Source organism: Protopterus annectens, chromosome 7.part0 (genome assembly GCF_019279795.1).
Source record: "Protopterus annectens isolate FY-2018-M chromosome 7.part0, PAN1.0, whole genome shotgun sequence".
Classification (NCBI taxonomy): Eukaryota; Metazoa; Chordata; order Ceratodontiformes; family Protopteridae; genus Protopterus; species Protopterus annectens.
Genome location: NC_056739.1, coordinates 8492708 through 8513456, shown reverse-complemented (window position 1 = coordinate 8513456; position 20749 = coordinate 8492708). Strand labels below are relative to the sequence as shown.

The 20749-nt window shown below is 40.3% G+C and overlaps 1 protein-coding gene across 1 annotated transcript in view; it reads right to left on the bottom strand.

Moving 5' to 3' along the window:
- The window catches only part of TSPAN2 (tetraspanin 2), a 977937-nt gene that overhangs the window by 327216 nt on the left and 629972 nt on the right, over window positions 1-20749 (bottom strand). The window contains exon 3 of the mRNA XM_044076441.1: window positions 12738-12835. Within this exon, the coding sequence (XP_043932376.1) occupies window positions 12738-12835 (98 nt within the window). The remainder of the gene's footprint in view (window positions 1-12737; window positions 12836-20749) is intronic.

Sequence of the window (20749 nt, the reverse complement as noted above, 5' to 3'; positions counted from 1 at the left end):
GATCTGGTTCCCATTATTTGTTGATGTTCCACATGACTGTGGCATTATCAGTAACAATCTGAAGAGATTTAGAGAGTTGAGTGCCTTGATTAAAGCAAGCACCTCTTTTATACTTATGTGCTTGCATCTGTCCTTTGGTGTCTCAATCACCTTGCATTTATCTCTTCTGAAAATGATCCCCAAACTAAGTCCAAAGTGTCTATGGTGACTGACTGCTTTTGAGAGGGGTGAAGGGAGTCCTGGATTTATGGAAACTTGCCGTCTCCACCAAGTGATTCCTCTTCTGAGAAATCCCAGAACTGAGATTTGAAAAGGCAAATGATGTTGATGCTGGGACCAGACAGACTTCAGATACCATTGTATCTTTCTCATGTGGAGTCTTGCCAGGGGAATCAATTCTATCACAGATGCCATGAAATCTAAAATCCAGAGGTATTCCTTTGCAGAGACCAAAGTCTGAGTGGAAAAACCTAGAAACAGATCTAGATAGGCATAAAGATCTGTTTTCCTGTGGAAGAAAAGCTCTTTGAATAGATGTTGTTAGTAGACACCCAAGAGCACAGTCCTGTCTGATGGAATTAAAAAAAAAACATTTGAATGTTCTCTTAGACTCCCAGCTTGTGTAAAGGCTACCTCTCACCCAAGTGAGTGACTCCTGACACTTAAAAAAAGACTCTGTAGTGTTAAGCAAGTTGTCTATATGTGGAAAAATCCAGATACCCTGTAGCTTGCAATGAGCTATAACTGATGCTAGACATTTTGTGAATACTCTGTGTAGTGGACAGTCCAAAGGATAAGGCACACAACTGATAACATGATCCAGACACACACACAATTTTAAGAAATGCCTGAAATCTGGATGCATAGGGATGTGATGATAAGCATCTTTTAAATCTTAGAAACAAAAAAGAAACGGCTGCGGATAAAACCAAGGTGCAAAAAAATATAAGTAAAAATATAAACACAATGCACCAAGGTAACACACAATAACGTTTAATGAAAACAAAAAGTAAAAGACAGAGGTGAGCGCTTTCGCAACAATAGTTGCTTCATCAGGCAAAGATCAAGTGAATAGCACTGCTTAAATAGGTAAAAAGCCATTTATGTCATGAATTAATGATGTCATACACCAAAAGTTATTTAAAAAGACAGTTACAACATGAGCATAGTAATGGTATGAATAAGATATAAAATGCTGAATAAATACTGCATAAAATACATTTGTATATGCATAAAATGTAATATAATAAAAGTAACAATAAAAATAAAAATGAACAATAAAAACTGTCAATGTTTAAGGCGTCTAGCTTTCAAGAATGGAATCAAAGAAGTGGTACATTGAGGCCTGGGTATCTTTCTGCATTAAGTTTCAGTATCCATTTCTGTTCATGGCTCTCTGTAACATTTTCTATATCTCCACCTCTCAGATTTCTATATATGTGTTGCAAGACAAAGAATTTGAAGGAATGAGAAGAATCTGTGCACATAACATGATTAGGAAGTGCATTTGTTTGCTTATTATTCCTAATGTCACGGATATGTTCTAAAATTCTGTCTTTAAAAAGCCTATTAGTTTTTCCAACGTAGAAGGCAGGACATTGCTGGCAAAAGACTTAATGTACTAAATAAAGGGTTATCATTTGTACCTGCGAGGAAGGCAGATATAACTGAAATGTTGAAAGATCTAAGGCTACTAGGGAGAAATTTATCCTTGAAATGTATGTTTCCAGTAAATACAGACAATGTGCAAAATATTTACAAACAACCTAGTACATTTATACCAATTACTCCACCTGGGGTTCAAAGATTTACTGATATAAGTGAAACTACATTCAGAGAAGTAAGTATATCTGATAGCAATGATTACTCTTTTTGTAATTTGACTTCAGAAGAGCAGAGAGCTCTGAAAGAATTAAGGAATTTACACTCTCTGGTTATTAAACAAGCAGATAAGGGTGGTTGTATAGTTCTCTTAGATAAAGAACTATACGTACAACAAACGGAAAAACTTTTATTAAACACTGATACATACCAGTGCATTTCTAAACCTGCTGTAAATGCAATTATTGATAAAGTTTAGTTTTTCCTTTTTGATCTACTTATTACTGGTTTAATTGATGAACCACTTTTTAAATATTTTAATATTACTAAACCTGTTGTCCCTAGTATTTATGGTCTACCTAAGGTCCATAAAGATCTTTACACGCCACCAATGCGGCCCATAGTCTCAGGGGCTGGCTGGTGCACTGAACCCCTTTCTATATATGTTGAAGGCAGTCTACATGGCCTTTTAGAGAATTGTCATACTATACTAAGGGATACCAAGATGTTCTTGACAAGGTTACATAACAGAATGGATAGTATTGATACGGATTTAGATTTTGTCTTGGTTACCATGGATATAGAATCAATATTCATCAGCATACCCAATACATGGGGCATTGAAATGACAAGAGAGTTTCTGACAGTTAACAAGTGTTTTAATAATACCAAAATTCAATTGATTTGCAGTTTACTAGAAATTATCTTGGAAAATAACATTGTTATGTTCCAAGAACAGTTTTATTTACAGAAGGTTGGTGTAGCCATGGGGACTCCCTGTGCCAACAGCTACGCCAACTTGTCTTGGTTTGCTGACAAGAATCCTTTCTTAGGACAAGTACTATGGTATGTACGTTTTGTAGACAATGTCTTCATGTTATGGAAAGGTAATGGTTCGGACTTTACCTCATTTTTACAATACCTACACACCACCACTGATTTTTTGAGATTTTCTCACCAGATTTCTGCCACTGACATCAACTTTCTTGATGTATACATTACTAGGTCTAGTTTAAATCAGTTAAATAGTACTATTTATTTTAAACCGACCAGAAAGAATACACTTTTACATAAATCCAGCATGCACCCTAGACATATACCTAAGAATGTACTTAAAGGCCAAGTCTTTAGGACCTTAAGACTATATGATAAAGATGAGGATGCAGAGATTGCACTTAACAGTTTAAAATCTGATTTTCTGGAAAGGGGTTACCATGATACTGACATTGATAAGACTATTTCCAATGCTTGGCAAATGAGACATACCAGATGTAGGCCATACTTTCACAATCTACTAGGAATGAGTCTGCTGATAACAATGTCATTCCGACTAGTAATGATTTTAGAGTTGTGTTCCAATTTGCTAGCAACATTAACCAATACACTGATGTTATTAGGTGACATTGGCATCTGTTACAAGAGGTCCCTAACCTTAATGCCACAATTGCCAATACTCCATGCTTTAGCTTTAGGAACAATAGGTCACTTAAACCGTATCTTTGCAACAGTGAACCACGCAACACTACATGCATTTTCACCCGTCACGGGACTTTTCCATGTAGATCATGTAATGCATGCCCATATATCTACAGTAAAAACATATGTATTCATCCAACCAGACATTTTAAACTACATTGCAACACGTATTCAGATTGCAAGACTACTGACGTCATTTACTTTTGTTTTTGCCAGCAATGTCCTGCCTTCTACGTTGGCAAAACTAATAGGCTTTTTAAAGACAGAATTTTAGAACATATCTGTGACATTAGGAATAATAAGCAAACAAATGCACTTGCTAATCATGTTATGTGCACAGATTCTTCTCATTCCTTCCAATTCTTTGTCTTGCAACACATATACAGAAATCTGAGAGGTGGAGATATAGAAAATGTTACAGAGAGCCATGAACAGAAATGGATACTGAAACTTAATGCAGAAAGATACCCAGGCCTCAATGGTACCACCTTTTTCATTCCATTCTTGAAAGCTAGACACCTTAAACATTGACAGTTTTTATTGTTCATTTTTATTTTTATTGTTACTTTTATTATATTACATTTTATGCATATGCAAATGTATTTTATGCAGTATTTATTCAGCATTTTATATCTTATTCATACCATTACTATGCTCATGTTGTAACTGTCTCTTTAAATAACTTTTGGTGTATGACATCATTAATTCATGAGATAATTGGCTTTTTACCTATTTAAGCAGTGCTATTCACTTGATCTTTGTCTGATGAAGCAACTATTGTTGCGAAAGCGCTCACCTCTGTCTTTTACTTTTTGTTTTCATTAAATGTTATTGTGTGTTACCTCGGTGCATTGTGTTTATATTTTTACTTATCTTTTAAATCTTAATGTTACCAGAAAACTTAAATTTGAAAGAAGAAGTAAGAGACTGCAAAGTACCTGCATTTTAAACTTCAGCAGTATCACAAATTGGTTTAGGAAAGAAAGAAAGATCCAGAACTGGTGCTCAGGCATTTCTTTCTTTGGTACAAAATACTTTCTGAATAAAGCTTTTCTCAAACTGGGAAGGGGAATGGTTCTATCACTCTATGTTGAAGGACAGGGGAAAATACAGGAGTCAGTTTAGTGGATGATGAATTAACCTCTGAAAAGGAGGAATTTTCTCCCACTGCCATCTGTAATCTTGATGAATGATCTTCAGACTCATTTGTTTGACACTTTTACCAACAGTTTGCTGAGACTGTTTATTTTGTTTCTTGCCAAAACTGGACAAGGTGTTAGAGAATTTCTTGGAAAACCTAAAAGAGGACAGATGCAAAATCTAAGCAATTAACCATATCAGCTTATCCATCTCATCAAAATGTTTGATACCCTCTGCAGTTGAGGAATCAAAAACTAAATCGGTTTCCACAGCAGAATTTAAAATCTTGTTTTTCCCATGTTCTGGAAGGTTCTGAAAATGCAGCCAGGCAAACCTCCTCAGAACAGTCCCAGTAGCTATAGCCCTGGAGGAAGTATTAACAAGAGTCATACACACACTTTAAACCATTTAAAGCAGGATTTTCCTCACAAGAAGAAATTGAAAGAAAACATTCCTCATACTGTCACAATTAGTTAGAATAAACTTAACATATGAACCTGACAGTTCAAAATTATGAAAATCAAAGCTGCAGAATCTTACACTTTTTCCCCTGTACTCATGAATTATTTTCCCATCCTTGTCAGAAACTGTAGGAATGGAATTAACTAAATGTTTAGTAGCAGTAAGATTAATTAAAGCTATAGTTGCTGGGTCAAGTTTGAAATGAGAAATAGAAATTTAAAAGCCTGAGGAATCCATCTGCCCTTTTTAGGGGCAGGAGGCTGACCACCAGGAAAATTGCAGGCACTGACACACACACATCCTCTAATGCTGACAGCACTGAGAGGACAGGAAAAGATTTTTGAAATTCCACTTTTAACCAGCTCATAGTGTTTTCTGTGGGACTGAGAAACCTCAGCATTCTCTCACTGAAAACTCTGGTATATTCCGGAAATAGTCTCAAAAAGAGAAAACATCACAGAGATTTACTATCCACCACCTTATAAGAAGGATCAGTGGCCTGAATTAGACCCAGAGCCAGAACTAGTAAACAACTCCTATCCAAATTTTGGGAAATTTGAGAAGGGGTAGATTATTTTTCTGTTTCTTTGACTGATAGGGCCAACAGTTTTGTTAATGGCAGCAGCTTCCCCAGAGATGGGCCCAACATTCTGACTAAACAGGGAAGATTTTCCTGCTCGCTCTCCTAGGACTGATGAGTGTATCTCTCTTACCCACTGAGGATACCCCCCAACAGCTGCAGATGACATGGTTAATCCCTGGTCTACATTGGCTGTAGGTACTACACCAGAGGGTTCTACGGTACAAGATGAGTGGTTGGCAGAACAAACTATAGCCACAACAGAGTCAACCACCTGTGGCAGAAGTAAATTGCTAGCCTGCTGTCATGGCAAAGGGTGTTTGCTTAACTTTTTATTTTTCTAGCTGGAAGGAGGACCTGTAGGACTGGTAGTTTGTTCCATAGTCAATCCGAAAATGGTGGATCTTTCCCAGGAAATACAAGCAGTGCAAGGCAGTAATAATTTAAAGTTGCAAAAAGTTACTTTTTCCACATAAAACATGGTAAAAAGCACTTTAATACACTTTACCAGCCCACAAAAAGTTAAACAACAACAACTTTTCCAGGGAAAAGAGGTTTTCAACAATTCTGAGCAAATTTTAAATTGACAGGAAAAAAGTGCACTCCCATTTACAAGTACATTTAAGTCTTCAGACAGTCTTTTAAAAGACAAACTCCTAGTAGAAAAATAACTTTCCTAGTCAGGAAAGTGCAATTGAACAATAAATATTCAAAAGTGGAAGGTTCTTCCCCAAAAGGAACTTATCTGCCCAACAACGGAACAGCACAAACCGACCATTAATCCTCTGAAATCCACAGAAGAGCACCCTCTTTGATGGCAGGAAAGCTCTGGAGGGCTTGGTGCTCAAACCTGTCACAATGTAAATTCATGGAATGAGACACTACCAAGAAAAATAAAGTACTAGAAAGAATTGTGAACTCATATAATGCATGGTTACCACAAAAGACCATTTGTGTGAGTTGATGTTCCTACTCTGGAAATCATCTAAGAAAAAAAAAATCACACAATTAGTCTTATGTTTTCTATATAAAACACAAGGTTAGATCTTGGATTAATATTCACATTGCACATCCTGATATTGTTTTGCTATACATATTTCAGATTACAATTTTTGATATTTAACTGTTGTTATTCATCGGAATGTTTGTTATACCTGCTTCTATATGTTCATAGGTTCATAGGTTCATACTAGGCTATCTGCCCTAGGGCATTTATAAGCCTAGCCAGAGTGTGTGTGGCTTTTACCACCCCTTAGGATGAGAATACTATACCCATTAGTTTGCTGTGCCTCTGTCCAGCAGTGACACAGAGATGATTCGATCTCCCATCCACTCGTCAAGATTTCTCTTGAACAGAGTCAGTGAGGGGCTCTGCCTCACATGGACTGGGATTCTGTTCCATAGTGTAGGGAGTCTCTGGGTGATGAATCTGTCCCTCCAGTACGTCCTATTTATATCCGTGTTGAGGTTTAAGTCTCTTGCTCTCGTGGCTCTGGTGGATTTGGATTTTTTGAGGTGGAGCATGTCCATTAATTCCGGGTTGGACATGGCCTTGTATGTCAGGCACAGATCACCTCTGAGCAGACGGTATGCGACTGAATAGAGCTGGAGTTTCTTCAGTCGGGCAGCGTATGACATATGTTTGAGCCCCTTTATCCTTTTGGTGAGGAACTTTTGGGGTCTTTCCAACTGCTGCAGGTGTTGGGTAAGGTACATTCCGAATGGGGCACTGTACTCAATCATTGGTCTGATAAGTGAAGAGTACAGGGGTACAATGACCTCTCCTGATCTGGATGTGAATCCCTTCATGATCAGGTGGGCAATGTAGAAGGTCTTCCTAACCACTTTGGCAATGTGAGTGTCAAAAGAGAGGTTACTGTCAACTTGGGTCCCCAAGTCCCTGATAACGTCTTCCGTGTTTAATGGATTACCACCTATGTGGTAATTAGGGGTTACCTTGTTTTTCCCAAAGGGTATGACTATATATTTTTTGGCATTTAGCTTAAGGCCATGACTCTGGCACCAGTTATCCATTTCTATGAGACCTCTCTGGAGGATGTCTGTGTCTGATGGAGTGTCAATTATGGTGCCCAGTTTGCAGTCATCTGCAAATTTTGTCAGCCACAATCCCCCTATGTTTGCCTGCACTTCAGAAAAATAAATGCCGAACAAGAGGGGGCCCAGGACTGAGCCCTGTGGGACACCGCTCGTGACCGGCTTAGAGTCTGACATGGCACCAGCAACTCTAACCCTGTGGGTTCTGTCCTTGAGCCAGTTTGCAACCCATCTTGTGACATATGGGTTTACATCTAAGTTGGTGAGCTTTACTATGATGCCCGCGTGGGGTATTGTGTCGAATGCTTTTGCTAGGTCAAGGTAGGCTGTGTGAACTGCCTTACCCTCATCAATTGCCTTAGTGACTGTTTCGAAAAAGTCGACCAAGTTCAAGAGGCAGGATCTGCCCTTGACAAAGCCAAATTGGGTAGGATCCAGTGTCTGTAGGTCCCCAATGTCTTTATTTATGAATTCCATTATGATCCTCTCCATAGCTTTGCAGACAAGGCTCGTCAAGCTTATGGGGCGGTAATTTCCAGGGTCTGTAGAAGCACCGCCTTTGTGGAGTGGGACCACAGTTGCCGTACGCCATTCTTTTGGTACGTATCCTGTAGTAAGGCTAAGATTAAACAGCAGCCTTATGTGTGGGTTTAGTTCCTCATTGAGTTCATGTAGCACACAGCCGGGGACACCATCCGGTCCCATTGATGCTGTGTTTTTTGCTTTAGAGAGAGCAGCTCTCACCTGGGCATCTGAGATGTTTGGGAGGCTAGACTCTGGTGGGATAGATATTTCTCCTTTTTGGGGAGGGAGAGAAATTTGCACTGAACCTGTCTGCCAGTATGTTGGCAATGTCTGTGGGTTCAGTGATTTTTGTATCATTTTGGACTAATTCTGAGCATATCTGGGAGTTTCCACCCAGGTTTCTAACATAGCTAAAGAAGGCCTTATGATTGTCTTTTGTGTCATTAGCGATTTTTCTCTCAAAGTTGGCCTTGGATGATTTTATGAGTGATCGTAGTTTTTTGCTAGTAGTGATCAGAGATGCCTTCCCTTTTAGGGATTTTGCTCTGTCATGTAGTAGCTTTCTCCTCTTGTTGTAGAGTTTGTTTATGGCTGGGGTCCACCAGACTGGGCGCCTGCCTTTGGTGGAAAGGGTCTTGATTTTATTAGAGATTGCTTGATCCATACATTCCTGGAGGTGCTCGTAGAAGGCATTTGTAAGGGTTTCAGCAGCGTGGGTTGTGGTTTCCACTGGCTCAGGGCCTTGAAGGATACCACTCCAGTCTTAAGAAGTGTGAAGTTTGCTTTTGAGAAGTTCTTCACTGTGGTCTTTTTTGCTGGGGTTGGGGGCGGGATGTGGATCCCAGTGAGATTAATTTATGGTCTGATCTCACCAATGAGGGATATACTTCCGGTGTGGAGCATTTTGTCCCCATGTTTGTGATGATCAGGTCTAGTATATTTTCTCCTCTTGTGGGAATGGTGACTAGTTGTTCCATAGCATTTGAGTTTATGAACTCCAGGAACCTTTGGGCTAGGGTGTTGGGGCTTGAGTAATGTTCCCAGTCTATGTTTGGGTAGTTCAAGTCACCCAATATGATGGTGTTTGGAGAGACATTCATACTCTCCAGTGTCTTCAGGAAGGCTGTGTGGGTTTCCTGAGTTTGAGAGGGTGGTCTGTAGCATGCTACAAACTGTAGGGCAGTTTTACCTATGGTTAATTGCACCTGGATGGTCTCCGATGCTTCGTGCGGTGCCACTAACCTGGAGGTGTGGGTATCCTTTATGAATATGGATACTCCCCCTCCTTTTGTGGTTTGGTCCAGATTTTGGGGCTGGAACGCATGATATGAGGTATAACCTGATAGTGCTGGGGTGCTCTCAGGAGCCTTGAACCAGGTTTCAGTCACAGCACAGACATCGATGTTCTCCATACTGAGGAGGGCTTCGAGGGCGTGCATCTTGAGGTTTAGACTTCTGGCATTGAGCAGTATTACCCTTAGTTTTTCTCCATTTTTGTTTTCTAGGGTGGTAGGTTTATCATTTGAGCCTTGCCTAAAAGCACTATGGGGTGGCAAGAGCCTTTGCCAATATCCGGAAGCCCAGGGTGACAGGTGCAAGCCGTCCCTTGCGCAGCGTGGCTTGTCAAGCATGTCATCCCAGGCAGACAGACATTGATCCCCTTAGAATGACACCAGTAATTAAGCCAATTATTAAAGCTGATCATTTTGTCTCTGTATTGTGGCATCATTCTTGGTGAGGGTAGGATACTGCTCAGGGTCAGGGTCATACCGGCCTGGGCTACATAATCTGAGAGCTCCTCTATGTCTCTTTTCATGTAGTCCAGGGAGGTATGTCTCAGGTCGTTCACACCGGCATGGACAATGACTGAGTCATACTTGTACTTGCTGTGGAGTGACCTGAGTGCTTGTGTTATGTGGCGGATTCTAGCGCCTGACAGGCAGCTTACTGTGATCTTTTCCTTGTTCAGTCTGGTGAGTGGGATGTCAGTGTGCCTGACTATGGAGTCACCTATAATAAGTGTGTCTGGAATTGTGTTTGGCCTTAAGGGCTGTGACTGTTTAGCACACTGACTTTGAGAACTATGTGTTGCATGTCTTATGTCTTGAGGTGGCAGTTGCTTGGCTGTCTGCTTTGGAGGCCTCTGTAGTTTTGGTAGATTTTTGATCAGTGCCTCCAAGTATGTCTTTGTGTGTTTATGTGTTTGTTTTGCAGTTGTGATAGTTCTATGTGAAACTGGGTTTGTGGTGTGCGTGGTTTCCTTCTCCTCCTGTCTGGTCTTGCCAGTCCTGAGTTGAGAGAGCTCAGCCTCCAGTTTGGCTATATAGTTGCATCTCTCACATGTATTTGTGTTTTGTGGGAGAAGGAGTGGGTTGTCTGTGTACATGAGGCAATTGTAACATTGCCTCAAGATGCCCAGATTCACCAGCTGAACAGGAGAGGATGCTAGCAACTGACCCTTCGACATGCTAGAAAATGTGAAAAAGTTTGCTGTGTAACTGAGTCAGAAGGGACCTATAGGGAAATGGGTACTCAAGGGGATTCTAGGCTAATGTAGTACTTTGTTTAGTATATAAGTACTTTACCTATATAAAAATGCTTTAGGAGCAAGTGCTGAGCTTTTGAGATAGAGAATAGACTGTTTAGATTGCAACTAGAGAACTTCTAAGGGAAAAATTGAAGAGCAGACTTTACGGAGCCAGAAATAGTTTAACCGGCGCTGCCCGATGGTGCTCTATGGGCAACTCCACACTAAATCACGCAAAAGCACGCTAAAGCGGGCTTTATTACAGGTGGCTGAAAAGAGCTAGGAATTGACCCAAAATGGCCAATAGACTACAAGTTTCTGGCTGGAACCACTCCTCTAGGGACAAATAGGCTGCTCAGTGCTCCCCACTCCCACTGTTGAACAAAGACGCTTCCTTTTATCCAAATAAGGATATGGAATAGCACAGGAACCAAGACAAAGCCCAGAGATCAGCAAACTCTGAAGACTGGACTATTCTAGTTCAGTAAGGCGGGAAAACAAGATTTTTTTTGTTTGTTTTTGTCTTTTTTGCAGAAAACAGAGGAAAAACAGACAGTAAATGCTATAAATGCTTTTAAACGGCTAGCGCACTTGAGTTTGTTAGCCTAAAGGTAAAATTAAGCAACAAATAACTTTTTAAAAGTGCAAAACAGTTAATCAACACAAAAACAGTTTAAATAAAATGCAGAGCTGTATAAACAGGCGAAAATGCAGTCGCTAAGCAGTAAATAATCAAAAAGCCAGAAAAAAATACTTAAATCAGGAAAAAGTCACTCTTTTGCTCTCTGCTGCTTGTAGAACTACGGTGCTGAGTTGAATACAAGCGAAAAAGCGGGCCTTATTACAGGGGGCTGAAAAGAGTTAGGAATTGACCCAAAATGGCCAATAGACTACAAGTTTCTGGCTGGAACCACTCCTCTAGGGACAAATAGGCTGCTCTGTAAGACTATCCATTGAAAATTCAGCTTACTGAATGGCAAGTAATCAAACACAACTTGTTAATCACCAACCAATGAAAAAAATACAAAACTTTAAAATGTGTTTTTGTAGGTGCACAGGCCCGCCCTTCACCCCCACCCCTAATAATATATACCAACTCTGATACTGTAATACAGTGGGGAAAGGGCAAATTCCCCAATTTCCACCGTACTGTGCTCTCAGACTAACAAAAGGTGGTACATGCGATCATCTGATTTTCAATCAGGTGTAATAGCTTTTTGTCTGTTGGAGTCAGCATGGAGGTGGGCATATATGTAACTTAGTCAGATTATCTCTCCTCTGGGTGAGGTTGTGGAGTACATGCTGGGGGTGCATGTTTTCACTGATGAATTGCAGGTTGACTGCACATCCCATAACAGCGGCGAGGAGTGCTAGTTCCTAGGGTGCAGAAATGTCCTGGATGTTTACATCACTGCATGAAGTGATAACTGATGCCTAACGCTAAGCTTGTTAGCCGGCATTTGCACAGAGGTACAGCCACAAGATAGAAAAAACAAAACTACCATTGATGGCTGCCTCAGTGATACAGTAATTGTCCCCTATTAGTCAGGTCTCACTCCAGTGGATGGAGAAGAAATTGGCTAGCAAACAGAAAGAGGGCATGACGGTAAACCAGTAGTACGGTAGAAAATAGCAAAGAAAAAAGACTCAGTAGAGTTAAAGTTAACAGTAAAAGCATTCCCAAAGCACAGTAGCAAAATAAAGTTTCAGCAATAAAGTTTGGATGTTCTGCAAAAATCTGGACAGTTGAGAGGTACGATTGGTCATCTGTGAAAAATCTTTTTCTTAAGCTGCCACAATCATATGGAATAATTTTTCTGCTCTGATTACTGCACTGCAATATCTATTCCAATTCAAAGAAAAATTAAACGAACACAATGAAGGAAAATACATGTTCATGTTTTAAGGAGAATGATTATCTTGCATTATATGTGGTATGTTGTCTCTGAACTGCTAACTGGTTAACTGATTTTATTCTTACTGAATTACAATTACACAACCATTACCATACTGAGGACTGTTACATTAAAACTGGCTCTTAGTCATTGACAGACACAGAATATTTGCTACAGAAACAGTTTTAATGCCTTAACATTTTTTTTCCAAAAACATCAACATTAATATGACGGCTACTTTGTTCTCCTGACTTACTGTTCCAAGTAAACACTGGGACTCCTGCACCGCACCACAACATCCGCAAAAGCCGACCAGCATCATAAGTCCTCCACATCCCATCAGAATGTACTCTCCTACAAAAAAAAAAAATCATCATAAAGTAGTAGCTTTTCAGAGACATTCTTATTCCACTAGGTCAGCATGCAGTTTACTCAGTACTTAATTTATTTTGTTTTAGCTTACTTCCTTTTATTTTAATTCTTAGAATAGTATGTCCTTCCCCTTCAAAAAATGTATCATAACAATCTGCAAAAAAGTTTCACGTCCCTTAAAATCCAACCTGATTTTCGAACTGACATTACCTTTTGTCAATTACAATTTGTAATCTCTATATATAAAAACTAAAACTTGAAGTCTACTGGACCTATGGCACAGAGGTTAAGTAACCCCCATGTGTTCCACCAATGATCTCAAATTGGATAAATGTCTGAAGCAATGGAAGGATCAATTGAGGGGGACAGAAAAAAATGGCAGCTGACCTTCTTTCTTATCATGGAAGGACAGAGGGAGGGGTGATGGGATTCTAATGTACATTGCATGACCTCTGGTGGTAGAGTGGATCCCTGTACATAACAAAGATATCACATGAAAGGTGGGAGTTTGATGGACATGTACTGTAAGTGTGAGAAGTAAGCACTTTACACACACAAGCTAAGCACCATGACACATTATACAATCTAAACAGACACTCTGACTAGCTACAATGAGGATGATGACGTGAAGCCCTCTTATACAACTCCCAAGTAAACCCCAGCCCTAATATATGTGGCTGATAAGGGACTGTTTTCCAAGAAGGGAAGGGGCTGCCAGCCAAAAACATGAGTACAGGATCACTGGTAAGGAGAAACTGTGTTGGGGGAGGTGGATAATACAATTCAAGAAGGGTTGGTATGAAAGCTGAACTGGTACAAATAATAGCTAGGAGAAAGGTATTGGGGAAGCAACTAAAAAACTACACTAAAAGTGAAGTAATGGTTTATCATTTGTATCTAAGACCTTACGCCAAAAAAAACACATAACCTAAGTTCTGTACTTAAGTACTTTACTGTTTTACTTTCACTTTTCACTGATGGTAACTCCATTTTGCCACGGTGCAAAGGCTGGAGTGCAGGGAGCAGTAAGGAACTTTTAACACCTTCATGTAAGACAGAACCAAACCAAATGGGAAAAAAATACAAAAATTGCAAAAAAAGAGAAAAAAGTAAACAATAAGCCAGTGCAATCTCCAAAACATAGCAGTAAAGTACAGTTGTGTACCTACCATAAATGTAAATGTTCGAGTGTATTCACTGTTGCAGTCATTACAGTTGGGTTATCCTGCTGGCAGGCTACCCGCAGTCGGCCTGAGTGCCAAAGTCTAGGTCCAGCGCCGGTTGCTGTCGCCTCTTCCCTGACGTCAGTGCACCAGGGGTATATAAGAAGCAGCCGATGCCATTTTCTTCAGTTTTTCTTGCCCCAGATGTCAGGTGCCCCTAAAATGGTAGGCTAAATTATGCCAATAAGCATGCATGCACAAAAAACAAATTTTCCTTCATCTACAAGCAAATACACCACATAGGTTGTATAGAGTAGGAAAGTACAGTTAGGTCCCAGCAAGGAAGAAAGGGGAATGGTGGGAGGGTAACCTGGACTGCAACAGTGAATACACCCGAACATCTACATTTATGGTAGGTACACAACTGTACTATGTTCATCATGTTTCACTCTTGCAGTCATTACAGTTGGGTTAAATCCCAAATCTAAGGTTGGGAGGCTGGAGCTAAATAGGATTAGGTGAGGCTATAAGGCCCTGCATAACTGCAGTGGCAAAGCCTGCACTGGATTTAGAGTAGAGAGGTAGATGATGGTGCTTTGTAAAGGTATGCACTGAACTCCAAGTTGCAGCCTCTAAGATGTCTTTGGTTGGTACTCCTCTGAGGAAGGTTGCTGAAGTGGCTGCTGCTTTAGTTGAATGTGGCCTAATGCCCTTTAGGCACTGATTTGCCATGCTGTGAATAGCAGAAATGAATGCAATGGCCTATCCACTTTGAAATAGTCTGCTTTGAGATAGGCTTTCCTTGTGATGCTGCAGCATATGCCACTAGAAGTTGATCAGTCTTTCTGAAAGCTTTAGTTCTGTCCAAGTAGAAGCGTAGCTGTCTGTGAATGCCCAAAGAATGAAGAATTCTCTCACCTTTATTCTGCGGGTTTGGATAAAAAGTAGGCAAATGAATTGTTTGGATAAGGGCCACACTGGACACTACCTTAGGCATAAATGTAGGGTTTGTCCTTAGCGAAACCCTGTCAGGATGGAAAATGATAAAAGGTTCCACAGCCATTTGCCTGTAACTCTGAGACACTTCTAGTGGAGGTTATTGCTACAAGCAGAGCGGCTTTCCAGGATAAGAATTTTATGTCAGCTGCACAGGCTGGCTCAAACGGAGGCAATGTGAGTTTTTCCAAGACATAGTTGAGGTCCCATGCAGGTAATGGTGCTCTCCTTGGAGGTCTTATGTTTTTGGCCACTTTGAGGTACTGCCTCGATAACGGAGGAGAAAAAATAGGTGGTTCTGTATTGTAATGAGCTGAAATGGCAGAGGCATGAATTTTAATTGATGAAAAGGAAAGGCCTTTATCCAGCATCTCAGTTAAGTACTGTAAAATCTAAGGAATATTTGGAACAACCATGTCAATGCCTTGTGCTTGGTTCCAAGCACAGAATCTCTTCCATTTGTCTGCATAATATTTTCTGGTGCTAGGACTCCTGGCCTCCAAAATAACATCCATTACTGCTTTAGAAAGAGGTGTGTCTTGAGAGGCTATATTATCTGCCATGCCGCCAGGTTTACGGTTTTGAGCTGGCTGTGCAGTATCTGGCTGTCTTGTTGAGTCAACAAGTGAGGAATTTGTAGTAATGTCCAGGCTAGGCTGTGAGACAAGCTCTTTAGGATTGGGTACCAGTGCTGGCGGGGCCAGTCTGGGGCAATCAGTATCATTTTTAGTTTCTCTTGTTTGACCTTGAGGAGTACCTTGGGGAGGAGAGGCAGAGGAAGAAAGGCATATACTGTTAGATTTTTTCAGTTGAAAGATAGGAGCATCCACTTTCCATGCTTGCTTGTGATAAGTCCTTGTGCAGAATCTTTGCAGTTGGTAGTTGTGAGGAGAGGCAAATAGGTCTATGTCCAGGCATCCCCAGATCTTTGTTATCATGCTGAAGACTTGTGGATTTTTCTGGCAAATCACTGAGGATTGATGTAACTAAATAAGGCTGCACATTTGAGTTTCAGAGTTCATGTCCTTCAGACAAATGCATGCTAACACATATTCCGTTATTCTAGCAATGTTCTAAGTTTATAGCAGCAATATTTAAAATATGTCCCTATTTTTGTTCTTTGTTCCCCCATCATTTTAGGCTTTGTCCAGATTTCGTGTGCTAAGAAGTTGAAAGGTATGCCTCTGGGTACAGGAGGCAACCTAGTCAAGGATAGTGGAGAATAAATCAGAGTAAGTGTAAATGCTCAGTGAGGATTTTACAACTTCCAGTGTTAGATGCTGCAGAAAGATGAAGCAGGACCAGTATAGAGTAAAACACAATTGTCGAGACATATGGACTTCATTAACTAGTAATGGTACTCTCAGTACTATGACGAGTGCACAGAGTACACATGAATGGGCTTCATGAACCAATGTGCTGTTAAAAGCAATCCTGTGCATAAATTACGTTTTCTATGACTTTGCCAAAGACAGGCATACAAGAAAGAGGGTACCTTTCCATTACTGGGACAACAGTTGTAAGGCGCATGGATGGATAGACCTAGCCTTGAAATTGCAATGCAGCCAAGTTGTGTTACTGAGTAAAATCAAAATGTTTTTTTTTTCAAGTTTGCAGATTTGAGCAATGCAAACATTTGTCAGATCCAGCCCTTTCTTTGTACTGAATTCAGTTTGTCTAAACCCTAATTTTCTGGGCCTTTCACCTTTTGTTACCACTGCTCGCTCTTTATTTTCTATGCGCCGTGAAACTGTAGCAAGATTCCCGGGTAATTCGTAGCTAGAGTGTGATTGACTGACATTATTTTGTGAGAAAATAAGGAAGTGCTCCTCTTTCCAACCATCAGTTGCTTTGTAAGGGAATAAAGTCACCGCCCTGTGCTAAGAGATTGTATCCCAACTGCAATTATTATTAAACAGCAGAAGCAGCACTGACCTCAGATCTCCCCATTCACAGTGTGTGCACGTTGACAGACAGGCCTCCCAGCACAATGAGGCTTACAAATCAGCTGATGGTTGGAAAGAGGAGCACTTCCTTTTTTTCCCCAGAAATTAACGTCGGTCTTTCACACCCTCTGTATCACTTAACCGGGGATCATTCTACAACTGCCTGTATAGGCAGCAGGGACTTGCGAGGAAACAGCAAGTGTTCTGTGACCGCAAAGCCAAATTTCAAGACACAACAGAACACTGAAGTGACCACTGCTGACTTGTCAGAAAAGCAATACTAGGGGGAGGAAGACGACAAATGTAAACCCAAAAAAATACTAGGCAGTGGTGACTTCACATCAAGCGCACATTTAGCCTGTTGCCCCAATAACGGAAAAGTACCGAAAGAGATAAGATAAAAGATTAAAGTATTACAATTACTTTTTTTGAGAGTGGGATAACCAAGGCCTTTTTCAGAAACACATAAAAACTACGGATGTCAAAGAGGACTTCAAATTCTGATTAGTAACTGGACCCAGAATAAGTATTCATTTCAAAAGTTGCAGGGTAGACGGTATAACTTGCACAAACAAATGCATATCATAATCAAAAACAAAAAAAATCCATCCAAGAGCATGATTTATTTTCATTAACTTGTTAATGTTTACATTCAAGATTTTTCTATTCTTCTGATTATACTGTTATTTGCTTATGCTTAATTTTTTGTATAATCTATTGGAGCTTTTTTCCCCGGGCCTCCACTGAAAAGGGGCTATTTAGCTCAGTCGGACTAACTTGGTCGACAAATGTAAAACAAAATAAAGAAAGACAGAAAGAAAGTCCTTCTCAGTCTCCATTAATACAAAATGGACGGTACTACAAGAGGCAGTGCTGAATTAATGGTGCACTTTGTCAGCAAAATACTGAGTCAACTGCTTAGACTGTTAAGAAAGTAAAATTTCTCTGGCCTGCAAGGCTGGTTGGGCTGCACAACCTGTTACTCCAAAATCCAGCATGCCTAACATGTTCAAATCTCTGTTCTTCCATCACAGAGCCTGCAGCTCAAAGTCATTCCATGGATCATGTGCCTTGAGGAGAACAATACACAAATTAGATGGACTCAACAAGTACAGAGTAGAAGACAGTGGCTTGTTATAATCAAAGACTGACTCCTGTGGACATCTAACACTCTTCTCCAGAAGAAGTGGATATAGTGGTGATAAAAAAGTAGAGAAATCTAATTACAGCACTCCAACAGGTGAAGGTTAGGAGAAGTAAAACAATGAAGTACCAGAACAAACTTGACCTGGAAGTAATCAGACCGGAGATCGTTTCTGCCACCAGATATGTGCTCTCAGATCAAAGAGGAAAAACAAGTCAAGAGTATGTCCAAGACAATGAGTTGCTAAAGTAACCACCCTAACAAACCCAATTCCCCTCATATTGCACAGGAAATCTTTTGATACATCCCTTTAAATCACCAAAAACCATTATGTTCTGGTGACACAACAGACAATCAACAAGAAAACCAATGATACTTCAGGAATGTCCTTGTACAAGCAGATGGGCAGTGGATAAAGAGGAAATGCAGTCTTGTCCCTGTTTTCCCCTCCCAGACATATTCAAAAGAGTTGATGTTTCTTTTGGCAATCTGGGTAGGGTTACGTTAGATGGCTGCATTTTTGGAAACTTTTGGTCAAGACCATATGTTTGACTTTCTGAAAACTTGAAGCATTTGTATGGAGATCATGATGCAGTGGGGATCGGGGACTTTGCCCTTTTCTCCACTGTGTATGATGTTCTTGGAGATGGTATATATAATTTGCAGGGGGTCTAGGTGCAGGGGTGCTTCCCCCCTGCAAAAATATAGATTTTTATTGTTTTGATTAATTTGAATTTTCAGAAAACCGAACATATGGTCTCAACCATATGAAGTTCGAGTTTCTGAAAATTTGACAATCTGACAAAATAAAAAGCCATGGGTCACATTAAACTAAACTCTGAAATTAATGCTATCCCTTTCCCAGTTATGTCCCATCTAGGTCACTGAATAATGGAGAGACTTGAGGGTACAGCTACACATAATGACAGCCAGAGTTCTCACCTGTGCATACATAATGAAAGCATGGTTATCAACACTGTACTAATTAATTTATTTATGCATGCATGTCAGTTAACTGGGATAGTCCAAGTGAGTCGTACAAAATCCCTTTTCAGTACTGTCCTGAGGGGAAAAAGCTCCAAAAGTAAAAAAAAAAAAAGTTCATTACATAAAAAATATAGAAAATACTAATAGCATAATATTTAAAGAAAAAAATATTTAAATACGTGATGAGAATATTTTACAATTTTAGAATAACTAAGCAAATTTAAAAGTAGCGCTATGATTTAATGCCAAAAATAAAGGAAGACCGGACGAACTGATAAGATCAAGCTGTGAGATGAAAGGAGCAGATGGATGAAGTAAAGGTGAAAGGAGTATGAAAAGAAAGAGTACAACAGAAAGGAAAAAGGAGCTGGGAGTTGGGAAAGGAAAATCAGCAGGGAGTATAGAAGAATACAGAGTTTACAGAGGTAGGAAAAATAGATGGGGGAATGGGGTGGAGTGGAGAATATATAAAGGTAGACGAGTGGTGGAGGTAGAGAAAAGAAAAATGTTGGGAATGGCAGATGACTAGAGTAAGGTGAGAAAACTGAAAGTGAAGGTTCGTGTGCAGAGTAGAACTGGAATGAGGGCCATCAGGGAGTAGTCTAAGGTGTAACACAGCCATTAGCCTAGTACACATCTATGAACCTATGAATTAATGTAAGAGAAAGAGAGTGAAAGAAATATTATCCATCATATAGCATGTTACAGATTACCACAGACTTGTATATCAACCATGCATTACATACAGAGACATGTACAAAGCCCACCTCCCCAGACTTACCTGGGATAACAACCGGCAACTCATTGTATTACAAAGGGAAAAGATAGATGAGACTCCGCATCTTGTTTCACCCAGAGCAGCAGTAAGAATCCCTCACCTGAGGTAACAATCAGGAACTCATGGTATTACAAAGGGAAAAGATAGATGAGACTCCGCATCCTGTTTCACCCAGAGCAGCAGTAAGAATCCCTCACCTGAGGTAACAATCAGGAACTCATGGTATTACAAAGGGAAAAGATAGATGAGACTCCGCATCCTGTTTCACCCAGAGCAGCAGTAAGAATCCCTCACCTGAGATAACAATCAGGAACTCATGGTATTACAAAGGGAAAAGATAGATGAGACTCCGCATCCTGTTTCACCCAGAGCAGCAGTAAGAATCCCTCACCTGAGGTAACAATCAGGAACTCATTGTATTATAAAGGGAAAAGATAGAAGAGACTCCGCATCTTGTTTCACCCAGAGCAGCAGTAAGAATCCCTCACCTGATGTAACAATCAGCAACTCATTGTATTATAAAGGGAAAAGATAGAAGAGACTCCGCATCTTGTTTCACCCAGAGCAGCAGTAAGAATCCCTCACCTGAGGTAACAATCAGGAACTCATGGTATTACAAAGGGAAAAGATAGATGAGACTCCGCATCTTGTTTCACCCAGAGCAGCAGTAAGAATCCCTCACCTGAGGTAACAATCAGGAACTCATTGTATTATAAAGGGAAAAGATAGAAGAGACGCCGCATCTTGTTTCACCCAGAGCAGCAGTAAGAATCCCTCACCTGAGGTAACAATCAGGAACTCATGGTATTACAAAGGGAAAAGATAGATGAGACTCCATCTTGTTTCACCCAGAGCAGCAGTAGAATCCTCACCTGAGGTAAC